General features: G+C 39.2%; 1 protein-coding gene across 2 annotated transcripts; it reads left to right on the forward strand.

Annotated features, from left to right (window-relative positions):
• The first annotated feature begins 43 nt into the window (after nt 1-43).
• LOC118253431 (cyclin-dependent kinase 11B) lies at nt 44-15031 on the forward strand. Of its 2 annotated transcripts, none has more exons than XM_035557779.2 (20): nt 44-126; nt 224-356; nt 1035-1150; nt 1671-1795; nt 2402-2540; nt 3067-3197; nt 4337-4459; nt 5639-5734; nt 5844-5975; nt 6748-6813; nt 7419-7594; nt 7995-8085; nt 10127-10248; nt 10589-10694; nt 11304-11425; nt 11588-11695; nt 12560-12676; nt 12967-13115; nt 14046-14235; nt 14616-15031. In XM_035557779.2, the coding sequence occupies exons 2-20, from the start codon at nt 246-248 to the stop codon at nt 14706-14708; spliced, it is 2313 nt and encodes a 770-aa protein (XP_035413672.1). In that variant the 5' UTR covers nt 44-126; nt 224-245; the 3' UTR covers nt 14709-15031. The 2 variants fall into 2 exon arrangements, with proteins under 2 accessions (XP_035413672.1, XP_035413674.1); XM_035557781.2 differs by having other exon boundaries at nt 7425-7594.
• The last annotated feature ends 85 nt before the right edge of the window (nt 15032-15116 follow it).

Below are 15116 nucleotides of genomic sequence, written 5' to 3' on the forward strand. Positions count from 1 at the left end.
CCTTCCCCACACGGCCCCTCCCGGCTCCCGTGTTTCCCCCCCCGTGTACGTCATCAGCCGGCCGCGGCGGGTGGAAGTGACGCGTTCGCCTCGCGCTGCTCGTCCCGGGGCCCGGCAGCGGCGGCGGTGAGCAGGGGGGGGCTGAGGGGACTGGGAGGGGGGGGCCGGGGCTGGGGCCTGAGGGGCTCGGTAACGGAGCGGGGTTTTTGTGCTTTATTCGCAGGGGTTTGGGCTCTTAAACTCCAATGGGTGATGAAAAGGATTCTTGGAAAGTGAAAACTTTAGATGAGATTCTGCAGGAGAAGAAGCGGAGGAAGGAGCAGGAGGAGAAGGCAGAGATAAAGCGCATGAAGAACGTAAGCTGACAGGGGAGGGGGATCCTTGGTGATCCCGGGGGGATCTCTGTGATCCGGGGGGGATCCTCCGGGCTCGTACGCACGCTTCGTGTGTGATCTCTGCCCCCCCCGTGCCAAAGCTTGACAGAAAGCACCGTTTTCCTATGATTTTGTTTCATCTCTTACGTTATACGTGTCATTAATATCGTTATTTTATACAATAATTACGTATAACACAAATATATATTAATAATTATTATATATTTCTTCATTTTGTGGTTGTTTGTTAGAAAAATTAAAAAAAAAAAAAAACAACAATTAAATGGCAGTGGCACTTCGCCTAAAAGCCTTTTCGGAAGTTTTATAGAAAAATGGAGTTAAATGTTCTCAAATAACTTTTACATTACTTTCTACAATTTTATACGGAGTAACTTTGCGTTAAAAATAACACTAGTTAATATAACTGCTTAATAGTTGTTTGATCTTGTCTAATTACATTGCGATTACAGCTGAACTGTTATAAATGTAATCTAGCTGTATTTAGCTGCTTACACTACAAAAATCTCTCATAAGTCAGCGTGCTGTACAGCTGGAGATTTTTCTTCCAAAAATGGAAGAGTTGAGTACTATTTTATTGTTCTTTGTGACATACAAATTACTTCCATTCTGTTTTTCCCCTTTCTTGTGTTTATTTGGCAGTCGGATGATAGGGATTCGAAGCGGGATTCTCTTGAAGAGGGGGAGTTGAGGGATCACCGCATGGAAATAACGATCAGAAATTCACCTTACAGGAGGGAAGACTCTATGGAAGATAGGTAACAATGAGAGAACAGAGTTCTCATCTTAGAACGTGTTGCTGAAATGAAATGGTGGAAGTGCTGAGGAGAGCGTTTGAAAGTATCTTAATGGGAAAAAATTAGCTTTTTGAGGAGGTTGGTGTTCTATCTTATCTCCTGTTACCAGAAGATGCCCAGATATCTCTTTGAAGGGCTGATTCAGGCTTAACAATGTAGTGTGGTCCAATTTTGGTTGCTACCTGAAATATTTTGCTCAAGATGTTGTTAAAGGCACGCTGAGTTCTCTTTGATGCTTAATTCATCCTTAGTTTGCTTGTGTATTAAAAGTTGGTATGTAACGATAGATTGACTTTTCATCTGTATGACTATGATTTTCTGTAATTTACTGTTAATGCTTTGATTCATGGGTATTATAGAAATTAATATAAATTAATAAAATAGGAAAAGAATGCTGTTTTTAAAATTAAGAGGAAATAACACAATTTGTTAGACAGTACATGTAACCTTCCTCAGCTGATTAATTTGCCTGATGTTGTAGAGGAGAAGAAGATGATTCTTTGGCTATAAAACCCCCCCAGCAAATGTCACGGAAAGAAAAAACCCATCATAGAAAAGATGAAAAGAGGAAAGAGAAGCGTAGACATCGTAGTCACTCAGCAGAAGGTGAGTGTTAATTAATATGTTTGCCTAATGCTTCTTGTAGCTCTCCGAGGTCGAGCTGAACAGGTGCTATATAGACAGTAAATAACAACAATTGACAGACCAGAGAAAACACTCGGATAAGACAAAGGAAGTTAAATTTCCGTGTTTTTTTTTTTTCTTTGATTTTGTCTAATGCTCTTCAAAGAACAACAGGTGCATGTTTGCGTTTGAGAGGACAGTAACCACTTTTGTCAGGGACCCAGAGTCTGCTTTTGCTCTTTGAAGTCTGTTGTGCTTCTTTCTGGCTTCGCTGAGTCAGGGCGATGAATTATTTGTACCTGACTGTAAAGAGACAAATATCCTTTCAGTATTAACGAGTCTAGAAACGTACACTTTGTATTCCTGTTACAACCTTTTTTTTGGTTGTTTTCAATGCATTTGTGCAAGATCTTACAATTTTTTAATTTTTTAACACCCTTTCAGATCAGGATTTTTCCATTAAGGAAAGTACAGAGAGCATAGAAATAGGTTATCGTAAGTTTCATCCTTTCTACTTTTACTTTTTGAAAACAGGAGCATTAAATGTTTTGAACAGTAACACTCCAAAATTAATTTTTGCTTGTTTAGGGAAACATGCCAGAGTGAAAGAGAAAGAACGGGAACATGAGCGTAGGAAGAGACATAGAGAAGAGCAGGATAAGGCCCGACGTGAATGGGAAAGACAGAAACGGAGAGAAATGGCAAGGGAGCATTCCAGGAGGGAGAGGTACATCCACCCTTGGACAGACTAACAAAGAGATGAGCTGATTCCTCCTCTAAAAGTATCTCTAACCTTTCGTTGCTCTGAAATGACACACAAATTCAGAGCGAAAACTGGTAAGGTCTGGTGACAGTACCATGTTCCTGTGAATGTGTTGTCTAACTAAAATGGGTTCTTGACTTTGATTGCCTTTGTAAGTGACTTTATTACAGGAGATGTTTCTAAGTGAAGTCATTTTCACTGTTTTACTGTAACAAAGAAAACAGCAAACCAGTTTGGCATAGTAGGATTTATTGACTGAACTTCCTTACTTTGTGTTTAAATCCTGGTAAAGGTGCAGAAGCTCACGAGTTTTCAAGCTGATGCCTTTGTTTTTAAAGGATCAGCTGGAAAGCTCCGTTGCTGTGGTGTTGTTGCTAATGAAATTGAACAGCCTTGTAGCTGGTTACAGAAAACAGTTTACCTTCACTTCATAATTTGAATTTATAGTGAACTGTAACGTAACAAAAAAATAACAAAAGTTCTTTTCTAGGGATCGCCTGGAGCAACTTGAGCGAGAGCGAGAGCGAAAAATCAGAGAGCAGCAAAAAGAACAAAGGGAGCAAAAGGAACGTGAGAGGCGAGCTGAAGAAAGACGTAAGGAACGGGAAGCCAGAAGAGAAGGTAACTGTATAAATATTGTTTGAGCTCAATGTCTGCCACAGTGGTGGGACAGAGGTATAGAAAGCAATTTTTACTTAGGTCAGTGCCAGAATTAACAACAACAACAAAGAAGTGGGAAGTGGGGTGGTGGCTCTATCTGGAAAAAAAATCTCTAAAGTTGTACAAAGGGAAATAAAACAATGTCAGATGTCCTGGCATATGGAGTAGTCGATAAGTCTCTGGTTTTCTATAGAAACAAGGTTTATGTAATTGCTGGAGTCGTCGTGTGCATTGTGTGTGTGTGCGTGTGTATCTGTCATGACTGCAGTTGCTTCTGAGCTCCTTGGCTGAGTCTAACCCAATTTGGTAGAGACTAAAGTCTCAGAATCAAGTGTGTTAAGGTTTTTGGAAAATAAATGGTAAGGGGATGGGGAGAGATCTTCTAAGTAGTCCAGCTACGTAAAAGACTAATAGGAGTCAAGTGGGGAAGATCTGAGAATTTGTCAATTTAAACTCACTTCTACATGAGCTCTCACTTTGCATCAGATTTCTTGCTTTTTAAGTTCAGATCATTTTTGTTTAAATGACCTCTGTCCTAGCTTTCAGAGGTAAAAACCTGAACCCATTCCTGTGACAAAGATTGCTCAGGAGTAGCAGAAGAGGTCATGTTTATTGCTGCTCTTTCTAGTTCCGCTCATCCTGAACAGCTCCTTTGTGCTGGGTATTTTTGCAGGTCTTCCTCGATGTACCTAGCCTTTCATTTCAGCTATTTTTATTGCTCTGAATGTTCTGTTGGCTCCTTAGCTGTTTTCATTCTTTTATGTATCCCCTTAGTCTGTCCACTTCTTTCTCGTGCTTTAAAGCCTCAGGTTTGGGATGTTTACTGGATAGGATAGAGGGCATCTTGCATCTGTTTCCTAAGTATGGCAGCACCTTTCTGTAAGTAGTCCAAACCCATATTGTATTGTGCACGAGGTGAATCCTAGTCCTTTGTTCTCTTAGGTATCTTTGCTCTCCTAGATACAGTTAGGTTCCACTTCCACCCTTCCCCATGACTATTTTGTAAGGAGAAATGTGCAAAGCAGGTGGCTGTGGCAGACAGAAGAATTTTAATTAGGGCAGGGAGATTTAACAACTTCCTTTGGTTTTGTTTTCACTAGTTTCTGCACACCATAGAACAGTAAGGGAAGAATATGGAGACAAAGTGAAAATGAGACCCTGGAGTCGCAGTCCATTACGACAGCAAAGAGACAAGCCTGAGCAAGGAGAGAGCAGGAAACCAGGTAGCATTTGCCACCTCATAATGTCGTTGCCTGGAGGCTAGGAGAGGCGTTCTGGGGTAGCGTGTGGTTTTTAGTATATATCCCTTGTGCGCTGTATGAAAAGTGATGTCCACTTCAGCCCTGGTGGCATAACTCTGGAGTGTTGGAGAAGGATGGCACATGCACTGTTTTCTAAAGCAATGCTTTTCTGCAGGTAATTGTGTAAGTGACAAATTGAATGAATCTTTCCCGTTCAGTAGTAGGGGTAGTCATTAAAGAAGTTTCAAAGTGAGTTACTTCATTCAGTGATGAAAGACAGCTGATTTTTTTTTTCTACTTTTGTAATTTAATTTCTTTGCAGATTAAAAAGGGATTGTTTGCACTAGTTCCACTTGCATTTGGTGTTAGGAACTAAGCTACCTTAAAAAACAATCTTAGAGGGAACAACACAGCTTAAGCATGACTAATATTGTCATGTTGTAGAAGAAAACAAGTGCTTAAAGCAGCATTCTGGTTAGATGGTGAATTTTGTTTTCTAAGATAGAATGTGGTACATAGACAGTCCTAACTGTGAGTAGAGAAACTGCACGACTGACAAAAAGGATGTCTTTGTTTAAAGAAGAAGCGCTCTGTGTCTGCTTTGTTAATGTGTGTAGCTGTAAAAATCAGTGTAACTACCTGAGGTAAGCTGAATGCCCAGTGCAGTCAGCTGGAATTCCAGGCAGAGGCAGGCAGTGAGTCCTTTGAACTTGCTGTTTAATCGATCAACATCTATTTGTGTGTGCCCTTTCATAGTGATCTAGAGGGACCGCAGGAGAGCAGTTAGCACTCACAGGAAGCACTGTGTACGTATGTTAATGAGGCTCTGTGTCGTGGTCATGCTTGTTATCACATTACGCCTTTATTTTTTTTGTAAATACATATCTGACGTAGAGGGGTGTAGGCCTATGTCACGTTTAAAAAAAAAAAAAAAAGTCAACATTCCACATTTGTGGCTGTTGATTGTGCACCACTGCAGCTCAGAAAAGCTGTCTGCCTTTTGAGGAGAATGTGAAAATTTTTGGTTGCTCAGTATTGGATGAATATTCAGCACCAATTTAATGCCCAGGGAAAGTAAATTAGTTATCTGGGTATTCATAGTCCTATAAGTAGAAGTGAAATTCAGTTGCACCCTGTTTTTGATTTCTGTGGTATCATCAGTGAAAGAAGAGAAACCAGAAGAGAGAGATCCTCTTTCAGACTTGCAAGATATCAGTGACAGTGAGAGAAAAACCAGTTCAGCAGAGTCTTCATCAGGTAATCAAATGCAATGTAGTAGATACAATTAATCACACAATTGTCTGTTTGAGGAAACACAGTTATTAGATAGTGTATCTACTTAGTTCCCTGTTTTACTATTCCTCAGCGGAGTCTGGATCAGGCTCAGAAGAAGAGGAGGAAGAGTCTAGCAGTGAAGGATCTGAGGAAGAGGGAGAAGAGGAGGAGGAGGAGGAGGAGACAGGAAGCAATTCTGAAGAAGTGTCTGAGCAGTCAGCCGGTGAGTAATGTAAAGCAGGTCCCAGTGTGGTGTGTTACAGCTTTTCTTTGTTTCCCATCCTGTATTTTAGTTGGGTATTTTCCTTTTCTCTTAGTCTAGGATAGGCTAAGACCTGACAGGTCAAAATAGCTAAAAAGAAAAAAGAACAAGTCACATTTTAGTGTTTCATATAAAGGTAATACCAATTATTTGTCTAAGAAGCCAGATAAGAAAACTGAAAGCCATTTGTGACTTCCTAAATGGTGTAATGCTAACAGTTCAAATAAGTTTGTATTGGACAGTAACAGACAATCTGTAGAGAACAATTCTGCTGTCTGCGTGGGGGTGGTGAGACACACATATCTCTGTTGGTTTTGAATTGTTTCAGTTGCAAATATCAGATTTTTTTTTCATTACAGTACAAGTACATGAACATAAAAAAAAATTAAAAAGGTTTAGTAAAAGAAGTCTTACAGCCATTCTTGTCTTTAATTAATACAGAAAAAAGCACAGCAGCCCACTCCGGATATTTTTCTTTAAAAAACTATCTGGATATTTTTCTTTAAAATCCATCAGAATTACTAAGCAAACATTCATTAGTCTCCCCACTAATGTTGAGTTGTTGAGTTTGAGGAAGCATTTGTTTTCCAAGTGAAAAGCAAGTATGAGGTCACGAACTAGACAACAGTAAAGAAGGCACAATAAATTAGAAAAGCATTTCAAGAGTGATCTGCATTGCAATCAACTACTGAAGTGCCGAGTTGATTCGGTTGAACTTGGTTCTGTCTTGCAGAAGAGGTGAGCGAAGAAGAAATGAGTGAAGAGGAGGAACGGGAGAATGGAAACCACATCCCAGTTGGTACAATGCAAATACTGAATGCATAAAGAAATGGTTGTCTCAACTTTTGCTGCTAAATCTATTTCTAAAAATATTTTAAAATATTTGAAATCTATTTGTTGTTGCAGTTTTACCATCATTCTAAGGCATTGTGTATTTTGCGTTTTAAGGCCATTCTCGTGTCAGCATCAGAAATTCCTTGAAATCTGAACCAAGGTCTAGGTTTAGAGGAAATCAGATCCTAGTCTAATGAGCTACAATTTCCTTCTTTTTCGTTTTGGGTCTCTTGTCCTGGCCTCTCATCAAAACAGCTTTGCAATCATAATGAGAGATAGTTGGTCACTTTTTTTCTTGTGTTCTGTTAAAGATTTATTTTTTTGATGTGCCGTGTTTAACTCAGGAAATTGTACGTACGTGACTATAAACTGGAATGCTTGAAAGCATCATCTCTCTGCAAACAGGAGAAATTTGGCTTCTTCTCGTTGATCTTCAGTATTCCACCAACAAAATTTGCATACCTTTGCTGTCTTATAGTGATCAGTGTTTCTCTTCCCTTATTTGTCTAAAGCTGAACTTAATTGTTCCAAATGACCCCCTCTTTCCACGACTGATTCTGACTTTTGAAGTTACAGAGTCGAGGTTTGATCGAGATTCAGCCGGAAGCGAAGTGGAAGAAGAGGAAGTAGGGGAGGGGACCCCCCAGTCCAACGCGATGACAGAAGGAGACTATATTCCCGACTCCCCAGCCTCTTCCCCCATTGAACTGAAACAAGAGCTTCCTAAGTACCTTCCCGCACTTCAGGTAGAGGATCTCTTACAGGGTGCTTGAGCATGGCATACGCAAGTAGATTTCAGGAGCTGCTTCACTAACGTGATAAACATTTGCAGTAGCATTTATGCATGAAATAGTTTACGGGCAGAATATGTCTTGCTGACTCAACATCACAAAATACGCGTTTCTGTGTGGAATATTACTGCCTTGACGAGTAAAAGACATGCATGGAGCACAAGTGAGATGACTTTTACATATAGATAAAAGTATAATACCTTTGATTATTACTAACCATATTGTTCAATTCTCTTGGTAAATTTTAACTATTTCTGTGAAGTTGCGTAAGTTTAACTTATGTCTTCTTAGAACAAACAAGCGCAACGCTCCTGCAGACACTCCAGAAGTAAATGTTGCCTCTTTCTTTTCTCAGGGATGTCGTAGTGTGGAAGAATTTCAGTGTTTGAACAGAATTGAAGAGGGAACATATGGTGTGGTGTACAGAGCAAAAGACAAAAAGACTGGTTAGTATAAGCGGTCTCCAGTTATTATCTTCATGGTATTAGCTAAGCATTGTGTCATAATTATCATCTAATGTAAGAACATTTCAATCAAGATCTGTGTTGCCATGACAGCTATTGTCATCTGTGGGGATTGCTATGAATTTTGGGACTAGCAAGTTGAAAGCTTGCTAATTTACCTGTTCTTGAAAATACGGAATCATCAGTGTCATGCGTAAGAACTACGCACAAGTTGCATCTAGTGTGTTTTGCATTTCTGTAGACTCTTCTGTTGCACAACTGCCAGTGGAGCTTTATAAATTCAAGCAACCTTCACAATAACTGACCACGGAGTACAGAAAGGGGAGTCTGTGGTAGAGTGAGAAATACAGCTCGGGTATCTTGCCTTGCAGATTGCATTTTAAGCACAAAACTGATATTCTTTTGTACCAGTCTTCCTGCCTAAGAAAGGGGAAAGCTGTAAAAAGGTAATTTTTCTTTTAGCTAATTTCTACTTGTGTCCCATATATAAATTTAGAGCTGCAGTTATATGCAAATTATGGTTCTGCATCTACATTGAGAAACAAAATGTTTAAAATGCTTCTTCCTTTTTTGAGGCTAATCTATGCTTTTAAGAGGACATGGACTTTGACGTATGGGTTTTGCTAGCAGCTATTTGAGTTCAGAAGTAATTTCTTTATTGGATGCTAAAATCAGTTAATATGATTTCGGTTTCTGGCCCATTAGGCAATTATTTCTGGTTTGTGATTTGCTTTAGCTAGTTAACAGATTGATTGGTTGGTTGAATTTAAATAAGTGTGCCACCAGGTGTCACGCTAAACACAGCGACTGATGAGAGAATTCACAAATGCACTGTTTTGTGTGCCATGAGTATATACTGCAGTATTTTGTTGTAGAAAGAAATTTCCATACACAAGTGGATTTATATTTTTAAAATTCAAAATCTCTTTTCTTACCTGGTTTGTAATGGCAAGCGTCTGGAGGAAATTATTGCATTTCCTATGGATGGTGCAAGAGTCAACCATCAGGTCATTTCTGTGTTCCTCTCCCATGCTGATTTCTCAAGTGAAAGAAATATTTGCTTGAATGCTTTAACAAAAACTGTGATATTAGTGTAGCTTTTCTTTTTCCCTGGAAAAAGATAATGTAAGATACAATCCGTTCTTTTGGCTCTGATCTCTATTTTTTCCCTGTAGTGTTGCCATCACTAGTGATATGTTACTGTCTTGCAAGCTGGTCATTTTCAAAGAGAGCTGTAGCACAGTAAATTAAGTATCTGCAATTTTCAATAGAAGTGGCAGATGGTGAAGAGAGCTTGTGAAAATAATTGTGTTCTAGAGCAGGTTTAGAAATTATTGTTATTCTCAGGTTCCAACTGACAAGCTGTGATTTTGGTGACAGTTAAAATTCTCGATGTCTCAGTTTCTCTGTTTATTTTAGAATAATATGACCTTTTGATCTCCTTTTGGGGAATGGGAGTGTACAGCCGGCATGGTTTCTCTGACTTCACTCATTTACTGGATATCTGCCATCAGCTCCTTCTTCTTTTCCTTATCTGTCTTGAGGCGTTGGCTCAGAGGCTGACATAGCCATTATTCTCTATAATATCATGCAAAAGCAGATTTATTTAAATTGTTCACTTTGGTAATGTTTTGAGTTGGGTCTTAAAAGAGACATAAACTGTATTTGAGGCATTTCTATCACCTCATCCAAACTCTGAGGATTTAGAGTTGAATAGGCTTTTCCTTTTAATCTCTTTTGGGATGAGTTACGTTGGAATATGCTAAAATTCATGAAGTAAATTTTGGATTTGTATTCTGTATTTTCTTACTTTTCCTTAAATTTGGCAGTTTTTTGTTTGTCTGTTTTGTTTTTACACTGCTAATGCCAGACCGACTGTTCGTAAGTTCAATATAATGTCCTCTGTGACAGTTTTCATTCAAATGCATTGAAGTAGTAAAAGAACACTGGGGGACCTCTTAAAACGAATTTTATTGGCTATATGATGGGGAGTCTGCAGTTAATAATTCTGTTTTTCTTGCAGATGAAATTGTGGCGCTGAAGCGACTGAAAATGGAGAAGGAAAAGGAAGGCTTCCCCATTACATCTCTTAGAGAAATAAATACTATTCTGAAAGCACAGCATCTAAATATTGTCACTGTCAGAGTAAGTCCAGAAACCTTCTATTTCAAAAGGATTTTTGTTCTTGAAATGTTGCCTCTTGGTTTTTAACATGCCTCATAAAAATGTTATCATTCCTAGCAGAGCTTGTTAATATAAGCAGTTTTGTACTACCTGTAAAACTAAATACATAGTTTTTGTCTATACAAAATCTGCCATTTTGCAAAAATAAGCTGTTGTCTTGGGAATCTAATATAGGTTTTCCGTGGATTTTACCAATGGCAGGCTGTGTTTGTCCTCTTGCCAAGTAAATTCCTAAAATTCATTTTTGCATGCTATTTTTAATAGTGTGTGCTTGTTTTGATCATTTGTTTTTGTGTTTTAGGAAATCGTTGTAGGCAGTAATATGGATAAAATATATATCGTAATGAACTATGTAGAACATGATCTCAAGAGCCTGATGGAAACAATGAAACAACCATTTCTACCAGGTAGTGTTTGCCAGAGTCTCCTTTAATAGTCAGAATTGAAAGACTGACCTCTAAAAACCCCATTGTCTTTGGGCTGTACTGACATCAGGGAGCTAGCTTGCACGATGACATATATTGCCTTGGAATGTCCTCTGAGCCTTCTTTGGAATAGAGATTTCACTGCTTTTTCTCTGTCTAATCTGATTCCACTGACAGCAGATAAGATAGGAAGGTAGGCTGGCAGTGCTGGTATTCATAGAGATGTTTGGCTGATGGAATCCAGTTCGCATGCTGAGGGTGAAACTGAAGTTCAGATTTGAAATTAAGAGGGAGTTTCCTCTGTGCTAGACTGGAAGTGAACACTGGGTTTTATTTTTGGCCACTTTGTTGAGAAGCATTAATTTCTGAGCATTACTTGGATGCATTCCAGCTATTCAAGTTCATTGTGCTGTACTGGCAGCTTTTTGGGTTTAACTGTTTTTGTTCTACGACACATTTTTATGGTGCAATCGATGGTGTGCTTTTAACTCAACATCCCTTCCCCTCCTCCCCCTTTTCTCCAAGCAAACAAACAAACAAAAAAAAGACAGATTGCGTCTTTTAAATGTATTTGGCTTCTTTTCCCTTCAGGTGAAGTGAAAACCTTGATGATTCAATTACTGCGAGGAGTCAAGCATCTTCACGACAACTGGATACTTCATCGAGACCTGAAAACTTCCAACCTGTTGCTCAGTCATTCAGGCATTTTAAAAGTAAGAATTTCATGAAATGTATCCACACTTACAGAAAATCTCGTATTGCAGAATTACACTGCATTGTCACTATGTTAAGAGCTGGACAGAATGTTTTAATGTAACAAAAACTCTTTCCTCGGGTGGAAAATGACTTCTCTGTGGGGTTCTCTTTTCATTCAGGTTGGAGATTTTGGACTAGCCCGAGAATACGGATCTCCACTGAAGCCTTACACACCAGTGGTTGTGACGCTTTGGTACAGGGCTCCAGAGCTGCTGCTTGGAGCCAAGGTTTGTGTCTCTTTATTCTTCTGGGAGCTAGAGGAATAACTTTTCAGACTAACTTTATTTTATAATTCATGAACAAAGTATAAGTATGCTCGATTCTTTATATTGACTTAGTTAGAAGTGGAAATTCTGAAACTTCAATTTTATCTTTCCCATTAACAAAGCTAAAAAGGTTCCGCTTTCCACAGAGGATGGGTGGGTGACAGATTGAGCTGGTCTCCATTATATTGCTGATGTGGTAGTGCTGCTGGACTTCTATGGATTGGTGGGAACTGCCACTGCAATGCTAGGCAGCTGGATTTCTTTGTCTTGGTCTAAAATCTGTGACACCCAAGAGCAGAACAAGATACTGGCAACATTCTGGCAATGTTCCCTACCTGTTATCTACCACACCAGAATAAAAATACTGCACTGTCACCAAAAAATATGGGTGCAAAAGTAGAAGAAGCCCTATGCTATCTGTCAAAGACGTTTTTGTGAAAGGAGAAAAAGCTACATTTAAGAGAGAAGATATATCATGGAGATCAAGCTTTGTGCCCATAACCTGAGATTGCTGTTGTGGGAACATAAGGGGTAAGGACCTCTGTGAAACACTGGGCAACTTTAGAACACTTTGCTAGCTGTAATGCTGTTTGAGTGAAGCATTGTGGCAACTTTCACGCTTCATCTTGGTGTATTTTTGTATTTATGGGTATTACTCTGAATTCACAGCGACTTTGACTTTTGAATAAATACAGTTGAGGCCCATGTCTTGGGTATTGGGATGACTGTACATGTTCTGGTCAGAGCAGATTCTTCTTTTCTTTTTTTTTTTTTTTTTTTTTATCTTACTGATTTTATAAGGTACCTTCTTTCCTTTTTTTTTAGGAATATTCAACAGCGATAGACATGTGGTCTGTAGGGTGCATATTTGGAGAGTTGTTAACTCAGAAACCATTGTTTCCAGGGAAGTCAGAAATCGACCAGATTAACAAAGTCTTTAAGGTAACGCTTTTAACACCTCTGGATTCTAACTGACTGGTTATAGAGGCAGCTATAGTAGAGCAGTAGGAAAATGAAAGTGCTTGTAGCTCTTTGACAAAGATTCGGCCTTAATAAAAGGCTCACTGCTTTGTTTTTTTGTTTTACAGTACCAATTCTAGGCTAGGGTTACGTTATGTTTTGTATTTTATCTGTTTTCTCTGGATATTTATCAACTCCTGTAACTGCATGATGAATAAGCAGAAGGGTTGCACTCTACAATGAGTTTATTAAGAAGACATTTTAATCTGTAGGATCTGGGTACTCCAAGCGAAAAAATTTGGCCTGGTTACAACGAGCTGCCAGCAGTAAAGAAGATGACGTTCACAGAATATCCCTATAACAATCTGCGCAAGAGATTTGGAGCACTCCTCTCTGATCAGGGCTTTGATCTGATGAACAAGTAAGTGCTAGCTTCTAGAGTATCCTTGGGAAAATGTTTTCACTTGTACGGTAGTTGTGGAAAATGACTTGTAGTGAAGTGTGGTATGTCTTTATTAGATTTAACATCTTGTCAAAACATGCTGAAGGGTCTGTGACATTCTTTCAGTGCTATTCCTCACTCACAATAGCTTTGTTCAGCATACCATGCTCTTTAACACCTGCTGTTAAACCTCAGTCCAAGATTATTCTTGGACACCTATGTCCTAGAAGAACAGGAAAATGTTTTAGTAGTAGTTTTAGCTGATTAATGTTATTTTTAATTTTGTGGTGAGTCAGCTTGTGGAGTCTTCTTTGCAGTCTGCTGGTGGATCTTGTTAAATTACAATTGAAAAAAGGAAGAAAAAAAAGTGTACAGAAGGCAGTGGAACCCATTCCATGTACAGATTTTGGATAGTCAGGGCCAAAGGCTGGTAGGACGAACAGTACAGTAACACACGTTTCTGCACTGTGAAATGTTTAAAATAGTCAACCACGAGCTGTACAGTTATGTGGTGTATCTATATAATCTCAGTTGTCTTCTCTAAAAAGCAAAGAAGCCTTGTAAATATTTCAATTGAACCATCTTGGATCCCTTTTGAGCTGTGTCTGACTACCCGCAGTAGCGCGGTGTCTCAATGATATACACTCATCTAAACAGATCCCTAGCAAAGGCTCCTTTTGGTATGGAGTTCCATTAATTACAGGTTCCTGTGGGAAGCATGCTTTTAAAATTAGCTTTCTGTGTTAGTCCATTTGTAAGGAATCACGCTCGTTAACAGAATTCTTTGTTAGAAAGTGGAAAATTCTAAAATGCATTTCTGAAGAATTTAGACTTTTGGGGCTTAAGTGTTTCTTCTTTCTGCCTGACTCCCTTCTTCCCTACTTCATTGTCTTTTTAAATCCTTTTCAGTTTTTTGACGTACTATCCAGCCAGAAGAATCACTGCTGAAGATGGTTTGAAGCACGAGTATTTCCGAGAGACTCCCCTTCCTATTGACCCCTCCATGTTTCCAACCTGGCCAGCAAAAAGCGAACAGCAAAGGGTGAAACGTGGCACTAGCCCCCGGCCGCCTGAGGGAGGCCTTGGATACAGCCAGTTGGTAAGCACAGCACATCAGCAGCTGGCATTTTCTGCTGTCCTTCCTGCCATGGGCTGACAGATGTCCTCATCCTGATGTGGGAAAAGTGCATGAGGACTGTGTTCCATTGGCTTTTCAGGGCCTGGAACTCTTAGACTCACCTGTACTTGCCTGACGAGGACAGCATGAAAGCCCAGCTTTTGCTCTGTTCCTTTTCAAATCCAATTTCTGTTGGATTCACAGAATCATCATGTCAATACATAGTCAAATATTTATTGCTCTTCTCTTAAAGATACTTCAATTTTTTATTTAGATTAAAATTTTTTAAAAAGTTTGATTTTTGTGTTGGAGAGATGAATGCACGTGCAGACACTTACTGATATCGTGTGTGTTTTTTACAGGGTGATGATGATCTGAAAGACACAGGTTTTCATCTGACCACCACAAATCAAGGAGCATCTGCTGCAGGACCTGGTTTCAGCCTCAAGTTTTAAACTCAGAAAGAAGGGGAAAAAAAGAGAACCATTCATGTGAGTGGATTTCTAAGTGCCCTGGTTCTGTTCTTCCCGTCAGGGAGAGCAGATGTTTTTCGCAGGGGGAATGTCATCACAGTTTCAAAGGCTCTTGCCTGGGTGTGGAGTATAAGTGCTGCATTCCACTAGAGGACTGGAATTAACGTGACAAGCCAAGGATCATTACAGAATTTGACAAAGGAAAACTTGAAGTACAATCCTGGAACAGTTTCTGGTTTTTTTTCTTCCTTTTTTTTTTTTTTCCCCTTGTAAATTTGTAGAATTAAAATACATTTTTAATTGTTCATCAGTGTGAAGGATTTCATTTCTTCACATGCAGCAAACTTGGTTATTAGTGGCATTAAGTCTTCTACAGTGGATTTTATTTTT

Source organism: Cygnus atratus, chromosome 21 (assembly GCF_013377495.2).
Source record: "Cygnus atratus isolate AKBS03 ecotype Queensland, Australia chromosome 21, CAtr_DNAZoo_HiC_assembly, whole genome shotgun sequence".
Taxonomy (NCBI): domain Eukaryota; kingdom Metazoa; phylum Chordata; class Aves; order Anseriformes; family Anatidae; genus Cygnus; species Cygnus atratus.